At 38.4% G+C, this 9,419-nt stretch overlaps 1 protein-coding gene across 1 annotated transcript; it reads left to right on the top strand.

The window, feature by feature from the left end:
* Window positions 1–4,849: 4,849 nt before the first annotated feature.
* On the top strand, window positions 4,850–7,126 carry LOC127075864 (protein-ribulosamine 3-kinase, chloroplastic). The gene is made up of 9 exons (XM_051017364.1): window positions 4,850–5,064; window positions 5,177–5,330; window positions 5,415–5,505; window positions 5,596–5,670; window positions 5,753–5,841; window positions 5,943–6,061; window positions 6,165–6,305; window positions 6,506–6,582; window positions 6,678–7,126. Exons 1-9 carry the CDS (start codon window positions 4,998–5,000, stop codon window positions 6,822–6,824), a joined length of 960 nt encoding a protein of 319 aa, XP_050873321.1. The 5' UTR covers window positions 4,850–4,997; the 3' UTR covers window positions 6,825–7,126.
* The last annotated feature ends 2,293 nt before the right edge of the window (window positions 7,127–9,419 follow it).

The following is a 9,419-nucleotide window of genomic DNA, read 5'->3' as shown; positions in this document are numbered from 1 at the left end:
CTCGAGGTATGTGCATAACTCCATTGCAACTATTGTCACTCAGATACTATCTGGAAATCGGAATGTTCCTGGGGTTTCTGTTCCCTTGAACACTATCATACCTGATATTGTTGCATGTCAAGATAACGCTGTAGTGGTAAGAAAGAATGTCTCTGACAATGTTGAGCAACCTGAGGCTCATGAGGGATCAAAGATTGACAAACCCTCAGGCAAAGTGAGAGGTGAGAAGGTCAATGTCACTCAAGGTGTTGATGACAACCCTAGAGCTGAACCAGTTAACCTGGAAGAGGTCTCTGATAATGAACTTTTGGCTTCAGTTGTCCCTAGCATAGCCAAGAGGGTTAGGACTAGGAGGGAGAAAAAGACTGTGGTGCAGAAGTCCCCAACCAAGGAGGTTGATGAGACAACCTCTCCCAAGCAAGCAGTGACAGAGAGTGCACGCAAAAGAAAAGGGCATGAACCTGCAAAATCTTGGAGCAAAGAGGTGCCCAAGAAACTGAAGACCAAGGATGTTGTGGTGGAGTCTGACTCGGATGTTCCCTGTGATGTCACAACATCCATGTCCAGGAAGAAGCCAACCTCTAGCAAGTTGGATGCTAGTGTTCCAGAGGTACCTATAGACAATGTGTCCTTCCACTTTGCCTCTAGTGTGAACAGGTGGAAGTATGTCTACCACAAGAGGCTGGCCTTGGAGAGGGAACTGGCTCAGAACGCCTTGGAGTGCAAGGAGATTGTGGACCTCATTAAAGAGGCAGGGCTAATGAGAACTGTGACTCAACTCCCCAAGTGCTATGAGACCTTGGTGAAGGAGTTCATTGTCAATCTGTCTGAGGAGTGTGCTGATGGAAAGTCCAGAGAATTTAGAAAGGTCTATGTGCGTGGCAAGTGTGTGACCTTTTCCCCCTCAGTAATCAATTTGTACTTGGGAAGAGCAGATGAAGAGCAACCAGAGCTTGAAGTGACTGACAACAGAATATGTCAAGTCATCACAGCAAACCAAGTCCGAAAATGGCCTCTCAAAGGGAAGCTGGTGGCCAGCCAACTCAGTGTGAAGTATGCCATGTTACACAAAGTTGGAGCAGCCAACTGGGTACCCACAAATCACAAGTCAACTGTGTCTGTGATGTTGGGAAAGTTCATCTATGCTATTGGAACCAAGGCAAAGGTGGACTATGGCACCTACATCTTTGATCAGACCATGAAACATGCTGGGAGTTTCAGTGTGAAGGGACCTATAGCCTTTCCGTCTCTCATATGTGGTATTGTGCTGAATCAATTCCCACACATCCTGACAGACAATGACTTTGTGAAAAAAGAGAGAGTCCATTGGCCTTCAGCTACAAACTGTTCCAGGGCAAGCATGTTCCTGACATTGTCATGACATCGGAAGAAGCATCCAAAGCTGGCCACCAACCAGGTAAAGCTGCTGTCATTGCAGTGCTCAGAGAGACGTGCAAAGAACTGGAGGCTAGGAAGCATGCCTTGGAAAAGCTGATCTTTCAATTGGAGACGTCTGCTGAGGATACGGATGAAGCTGCTGGGCAAAGCTCTAAGGATGAGGAGGAGGCCAGGTCTGAAGAGGAGGCTGATGATGAGGCTGAGGAATAAATCATTGTCTGTAATTCTGTCATTTTTTTTCTGTTTATGGTGTTGGCTTGTAAATTAAAGTGTTGCTTTGGCAACATTTTTGACAAAAAGGGGGAGTAACAGGTGATCCCCCAGGACAACAGAGTTTCGTGTTTCTTAAACAGATATCCATGACAGACTCTACTTTTCCTCCTGCAGCTGATGTGTGATGAAGTTTTTACTTAACTTCTGTTTGTATGCTGTTTATGTGTGGAGTTTTTATTTAACTTCCTTCCCCTGCAGCTGATGTGTGATGAAGTTTGTAATTAACTTCTGTCTGTGTGCTGCAATTAGAAGTTTTTATTTAACTTCTGTCTGTGTGCTGTTTTGTGAAGTTTTTATTTAACTTCCATATGTGTGAGTGTGCTGCCACTCTGAGTGTATTAGCTAGGTCTATTTCCTGCTAGATGTGTGATTCCGCTGCTATGAACTCTGTTATGGGGATCAAAGTGTTTTAGCCAAAAATTTGCCAAAGGGGGAGTTTGTAGGTGTTTAATTGGCTGCATTATATGGTAAAACACTAGCTGGATTCTAATGTCTTGACTGATGTCATGACATGGTGTGTATGGGTGACTGCATTGTAGGTTAGAATATCTAACTGTACTCTGATGTCTTGACTGATGTCATGACACACTTGAGTAGTTACTGCAGGATTAGCTAATACAGGATTTATTGAATGTCAAACTGGATGTTGTGACATTCATCCCTGTCAGCAGATACTGAGGAATAGAATAGTTGGTGTTCTGTTAGAGCTCAGTATTCATTTGCAGTCTGGTTATCAAGGAAATATCAGACCTGGCATAAGGCCTACTGTATGAATGTCAAACTGGATGTTATGACATTCATCATGGACAGTATATACTGAATAATAGACAGAGTGGTGTTCTGCTACACTTCAGTATGTTTCTTAGTTTGTTCTTCAAGAGGATAACAGAACTAACTTAAGGCCAAATGTGTAAATGTCAAATTGGATACTTTGACATTTATTAATGTAAGTTGTTACTGTAGAATGGTCATTTTGGTCATGTACAGGTTAGCAAAATTGTACAGTCTGTTTTCTGGAAAAACAGACTTAGCATATGATCCTTGATGTCAAGCTGAATGTCGTGACATTCATTCCTGACAGCATATGCTATATTGTAGGTTGTTCAGTTTTCTGTTTCAGCTTTTTCTCAGGCTATTCTTCAGGGATTCAACAGCTGAGAGAAAATCCAGGAAATCAACAACCAAGCTACATTTAATGAACCTAACAAATAGCCTATTTGTTAGTAACCTAGATGTGGAATTTAGGGGAACTCGCGTGACCTTAAATTCAGGAGAATACAAGTGCAAAGGCCCAAGTACTGCAATATAAAAGGAAGTCGTTCCTTCATTCAGAACTGGGGATTTTGAGGCGTGAAGATTTAGTGTGTCCATCATACTTCACTGTTGTATTTTTGTGAGTCTTGTATAAGACATATCTTGTAAGCCAAGCCATTATCAAGTAGATGATTGTTGTGGCATAGGGTGTTCATTGAGTTGTAAGTGTTGTGTCGCTCAAAGCTTTTAAGCGTGAGTGCTGTGTATCTTGATTAAAGCTGTTAAGCACAATCAAGAGTTGTTTGAAGTGTGACTTCAAAGTTGTCTTTAATATTGATTAAAGGTAGTAATCACTGAGGTGATTGAGGGGTAGTGAGTAGGAACTCTGATCTTAGAGTAAGATTGAAATTGCATTGGGTAGGGATTAAGTGACAAGTTGTAAACGGGTGAGTTTAGCTTTGAATTAATACTACTGACAGTGGATTTCCTCCCTGGCTTGGTAGCCCCCAGATGTAGGTCATGTTTGACTGAACTGGGTAAACAATTACTTGTGTTATTTACTGCACTTACTGTTAAGTTCTGCATAATTCTTGTCTGTGCAGAATTGGATGTCATAACAACCCGTGTGACATCTAAAGTCTGATAACTAGAATTTCACAAACTATTGAATTTGTTGATTGTGCATTCGACACGTTTAGATAAACTCTTTGTCAATTCAAAAATGTTTTGTTAAGTTGATCACAATTCATAAGATTGTAATTGGTTTTTGAAATCAACAAAATATTAAGAAAAATTTGACCAACATCGATTGCACACCAAGTGTTTGATAATATTTTTCTTTATGTTTGTTGTTTTAGATTTCATTGGAAACACGTTACTATTGTGATTATATTCAAACATATTGGTTGTTGAAATACATTGTCTATATAGCTTATCATTATCATTGCATATATCTTTGGTTTAACAGATATTCGAGTTTTCCGATAACGGTTCGGATTATACGATAGTTGATTCAGGTGTTTTCCGCTTGCCATAGTTAACAAACTCTTAAAACTTATTTTCAAAACATAATTTTTATAAGTATTTCAGTTCCCCAAAATGATCATATTACGCCTCTGAATAGACATTTGACGTTCCAGACAATCTAGGTATGAAAAAGGGTGATCGGGACCTGAGGACGAAATTCTCCAAACCCTTACCATGATATTCAAGTAAGAGGTCTTGGGGACGGGGAAAACTGTTTTGAGCCAGTCATTTCTCTCTCAAGTCAATCACCTTGAGATAAGCCATCAACGGGCCAAAACTTATTAACTGGTTACACAATCATTCTTCTAGAATCTTCTCTTTATTACAAGACTATCATGCACCTCACTATAGGAGATTTCCGCCTCAGGCACATCCAACCGTCATCCGCATTCCTAGTCAGAAAGACAACAATGTCATTATTCCTCTCCCCTATGTATAATGAATGACGTCATTTCAGGTAACAAATTTCAAACACAATTTAAATATTCTCTACTCTTTCGCATACTTACTTAAACGTCTAAGTGATAACCTTGTAGATACACCCTCGATCCATCACATCAAAAACTTTGCTCTGTCGCATCTTTAACATCTATCTCTATTTTTGGTTCCATAACGGAGGAACAACGTGTATACCTAGTTCATTTGTTTTTCTCAAATTGAGTATTAATGGCTTTTACTGTCCGGTTTAAATTTATTTAATAAAGCCTTAATATATAGTTAAATATATAATTAATTATAAATTGTCATTTAATATATTTGAAGGGACTTTAGCATATTGAAGTAAAAAAAGAAATAGACATCTTGTACCTTCAATTTTCAATCACACTCGAGCCAACAAAGTTAATCACTATTCACTACTCCCTTTGAATAGCCAAATCTTAAAAACTCTTTTTCTTTAAAATAGGAAAAACAAAATTTCCCTGAAATTAAAAATAAAATAAGGAAGAAAGAAAGTGATTGGTGGTAGTGTAGTGGTAAAGCGAAGAAGAAGAGGGAGAAGAGAAGAAACTAGAGTGGATAAGAGGTGAACACGACAAGTGGGAACCATGTCCACTTCAACATGTTTCTCTTCTCTTCCTCCACCTTCTTTCACCAAAACCAAACCATCTCCAAGTAAGTAACTACGTACATTCCATCACTTCAACTTTCTTAAACTATTACAAGTATTGTCGTGTTCAATGTTGGTGTCTGTGTTAGTGTTTCATTGAATGAATTTTCAATTTAGTGTGTAGCATGAGTAAGGATCCAGTTCGAGAGTGGATTCTCTCTGAAGGAAAAGCTTCAAATATAACCAAAATTAGTTCTGTTGGGGGTGGTTGTATAAATTTCGCAAACCGCTATGATACTGATGTTGGTTCTTTCTTTGTTAAATCAAACAGGTATGATGAACTATGAAACATTCATATATTCAACTGTTTTTCTTTTCATGGTTGATATTTCTGTTGCATTATTCTCTATATCAGGAGTATTGGACCGTCCATGTTTGAGGCAGAAGCTCTTGGGTTAGGAGCTATGTATGAAACCGGAACCATCCGTGTGCCTAAGCCTTACAAGGTGAGAAGATTTAACCGTCTATGAAGCACAGACACGTTGACACCGATAATAATTTGAGAAATTGAGGTAACTTGTTGCTAGGGTTTGTAGGTTGGACCGCTACCAACCGGTGGCTCTTTCATTATTATGGAATTCGTAGAATTCGGGGGATCTAGAGGCGATCAGGTGAGCGAGCTTCGAGCTTCGTAGAAATTAATTTTAACTAGAAAAGCTTGTGCATCTTAAATTGTAATTTCTTGCTTCTCAGTCTGTTCTAGGGAGAAAACTGGCTGAAATGCATAAGTCTGGAAAATCTAGTAAAGGCTATGGTTTCGAAGTTGAGAACACGATTGGCAGGTATGTTACAACTTCATCATGAAAGCTATCAATGGTGTTTATCATGCCTTTGTAATTTTACCTAATTGATTTTTGACTATATGATCTATATTTTGCTGTAGCACTCCGCAGATAAATACCTGGTCATCAGATTGGGTTCGATTTTACGGAGAGCATAGATTAGGTTACCAGTTGCAGCTCGCATTAGACCGATATAGTGACCGGACCATTTTTGAAAAAGGTGTTTCTGCATAGCACTACTGCACTTTCCATCAACTTATATTGAAATTGAATGCAGACATATTAGATGCATCAAGTTTATATCTGATTGGCTTGTTCAACAGGGCAAAGACTCGTGAAAAACATGGCACCGCTGTTTGAGAATGTGGCGATAGAACCATGCTTGCTACATGGAGATCTATGGAGTGGAAACGTAAGCTCTGACAAAAACGGAGAGCCTGTCATATTGGATCCAGCATGTTATTGTAAGTCAAGCATGTTATTTGCAAAGCTTCCACCGACTTTCCTGATGACTAATCTCTATCAGGGAATCCGGTTGATTACCTTTAGCGAAGTCTCCCCTCCCAACCGCATTTTTTTCTATCCACGAGGTCTGAACTTGAGACCGTGTTTAAGAAAAAAAACGAACCAACTGTTATGCTGTCTGTTTTCTCTTATTCTATAGATGGACACAACGAGGCGGAATTCGGTATGTCTTGGTGCGCTGGCTTTGGAGGCTCATTCTATAATTCTTATTTCGAGGTAATGTTGATATTAGCTTATCATGTAACATATCTGTTAAATTCTGTCATTTTTAGATGTTGATGATTTCAAATGATCTCTCTCTCTCTCTCCAGGTAATTCCTAAACAACCTGGCTTTGAGAAGAGGAGAGACTTATACATGCTTTATCACTATTTAAATCATTATAATCTCTTTGGCTCTGGATACAGATCATCTGCCATGTCTATCATTGGTGATTATCTAGCTTATTTAAAAGCTTAGGATTGTAACAGTTATTGAACAAGTTTATTCAGATGAGGCTCTTTTCTTGTACATATCAGTAACATTTGCTTCTAAGTTCTCTTCATTTTGATGATCAAGGAAAACTTGAGGTGGGTAGGTTGAATTAAGATGAGATGTAGTAACAATTCTAATTAGTAGTCAAGTTTATGGTAGGATGTTTCTCTGATTAAATGTAAAAGAGTTCAAAATACCCTAAAACACTAGGTATATAAAGATGAGATATCAATCACTGAAATCTATTTTCTTGAAAATATATGAACAACTTAGTCTTTAGTTAATTTGATTATCCATTAGTTTTGTTATTTGTCTGTTCACTTTCAATTGTCAAATTGTTATTTAGATTTTCCTTGTTATTGATGTCTTCTTGTGCATAAAGACTTCCAAATTGTTTGAGGACAACAAATGGTTTAAGCAAAAGGCAGTTTGATGACATGAAAATTTACGGCTTTTGAACCCTTAATTTATAGGATAAATAAATAACTGTTTTTTAGGAACTTTTTACTACTTTTTGTTTAAAAATGATTTTTAGAAACAAGATGAAAAAACAAGATATTTCAAAGAAAAACACTTAAGAAAGGAAGTTTGTGGAAACACGGTTAGAGTTAAGGGTCAAATTGATAAAATCTATTTTCTTCTAATACACCTTGCACATATATTCTTCCATTACATTAGTATTATATATTAACAACAAAATAGATAAGGGTGACATGGCTATTCTAGTAAAGAATCGATTTTTTCATCTTTGAGCATTTGATCATGTCGAATTCGCTCTCTTGAGACACTCAAAAGAAGATGAAAAGGCTTCACTTGTTGCAAGGCATTCACAAACAACTACGAGATTACCCCAAGGGTAGGGCTCGTACAGTTCGCTAGTTGCTGAGCCAGAGAAGTGTTTTCAAGGCGCAAATATTCTAAGTCCTTCTAGGATATCGAAAGAGACGCCTGGGAAGATGACGACTGTCCCAAACAGAAACTAGAGTCTGGTTCTTTCTCGCCACCGTTCTCACCAGATGGGTCACCTGATCTATTAGAGATCCAGGGAGATTAAGGGGAAACAAACCATCCCTTACCTCAGTAAGAGAGGTAAAAGCTTTCTCTATTTTCTGCAAGAACTTATCCTGCTGAAGCTTCAGATCTCAAACACTCTCCTTCAGTCGTTGCTTCTCATCATAGTGTCGGTCGAACCAAAGATTTTCCCAACTGTCAGCTCCGTTAAGGGTCAAAGCAACATAAGCACGCCGAATATACCGATCAAGAGTAGGCATTTCTTCCTCTAGGCCCAGACAAATTGACCAAATAAGCGCAATCCTATTCCAAAGGAGGGGTCCAAAAGTCTCTGGAGGAACGAGATCTCGACCCTATCAATAAAAGACAGACAGGAAAACCCTGAAGGTGAGAAAAATACAAAAGAATGGGGGTTGAATTGTGTATGTTATTTCTTTTTAACTTCTGGACAAAACCTAGCTTCGGAATCTGAACAAGTTCAGAGTTTGAACACAAAATTAGGTTGCAGCGGAATGATAAATAATCAAAAGCAAAAGTAAATCAACACACAAAGATTTATCCTAGTTCCTCTCCTAAACTGAAATCCTGATTACAACTTTTCTTAATCAATCCAGAAAGAGACTTTACTGCTCAATCAATCCAGAAAGAGACTTCATTGCTCAATCGATCCTGAAAGAGACTTCCTCTTAAGCAATCCTGCAAGAGACTTCTTCTCAACCACACCTGAAAAAGACTTCACTACTCAAGCATACAGACAAGATACTTCCGCTCAAGTAATCCTGCAAGAGACTTCTACTCAATCACATCTAAAAAAGACTTCACTACTCAAGCACACAGACAAGAGACTTCATTGCTCAAGCACTCTTGCAAGAGACTTCCTCTACTTTAAATAAATAGTTTTGTAGAAAAGATTACAACCATATTTTGATACACAAACAGAAGTATATAAGTATTGCAACAACTACAATGTTTCTAAACACTTAAGATTTTTAAGATATACAAAGATAAGAAAGCTTAAGAGATTATGCAAATTAACAAATAAAACTTTAGCTCAGAGTTTATTCTCAATGTGTTCTATTATATTGTGTAGTAGTTATGTAACTTTCCTTCAAGTCTTCAGCTTCCTTTTATAGAGGCAGATAAAAGAGTCGTTGGAAAGTTGTTTGCATAAGAGAAACATTTTGAAATGCAACTGCTCCAAGAGAGAGTCGTTGGAAGACAAATCTTGTTAAGATCTTCAACCAGAGTGTAATAACATAGTTCACTACATACTAGGAATAAACCAGACGAGGGGGGGGGGGACTAGACAAGTCCCATCAGCTTTTCTTGAGCCTTGAACTAAGGGACTCTAGTTTACTTTTATCCTAAGTCTAGTGTTGATAAGATAGGTCTGCTATGGGGACAAAGTACGGACTAGAGGCTGTGTTTTTCAAGCTGAGGGCTCCAGAGTTAGAGCTGTCACCAGAGGTAGAAGTATCATGACCAGAGTTTGACCCTTCAGAAGTTGGTCCTTCAGAGTCATTAGATTCTGATCCATGAGAATCTGAGACATTTGGCTTGTCGACAAAT

Source organism: Lathyrus oleraceus, chromosome 4 (assembly GCF_024323335.1).
Source record: "Lathyrus oleraceus cultivar Zhongwan6 chromosome 4, CAAS_Psat_ZW6_1.0, whole genome shotgun sequence".
In the NCBI taxonomy this organism is placed as follows: Eukaryota; Viridiplantae; Streptophyta; class Magnoliopsida; order Fabales; family Fabaceae; genus Lathyrus; species Lathyrus oleraceus.
This window is presented reverse-complemented; position numbering and strand designations above follow the sequence as displayed.

What these genes read in the sequence shown, in the direction of transcription:
- LOC127075864 (XM_051017364.1), top strand. Translation starts at nt 4,998, where the DNA reads ATGTCCACTTCAACATGTTTCTCTTCTCTTCCTCCACCTTCTTTCACC. An exon ending in TTCTTTGTTAAATCAAACAG is followed by an intron (nt 5,331 to 5,414) that starts GTATGATGAACT and finishes TCTCTATATCAG; the next exon opens with GAGTATTGGACCGTCCATGT. An exon ending in TCTATAATTCTTATTTCGAG is followed by an intron (nt 6,583 to 6,677) that starts GTAATGTTGATA and finishes CTCTCTCTCCAG; the next exon opens with GTAATTCCTAAACAACCTGG.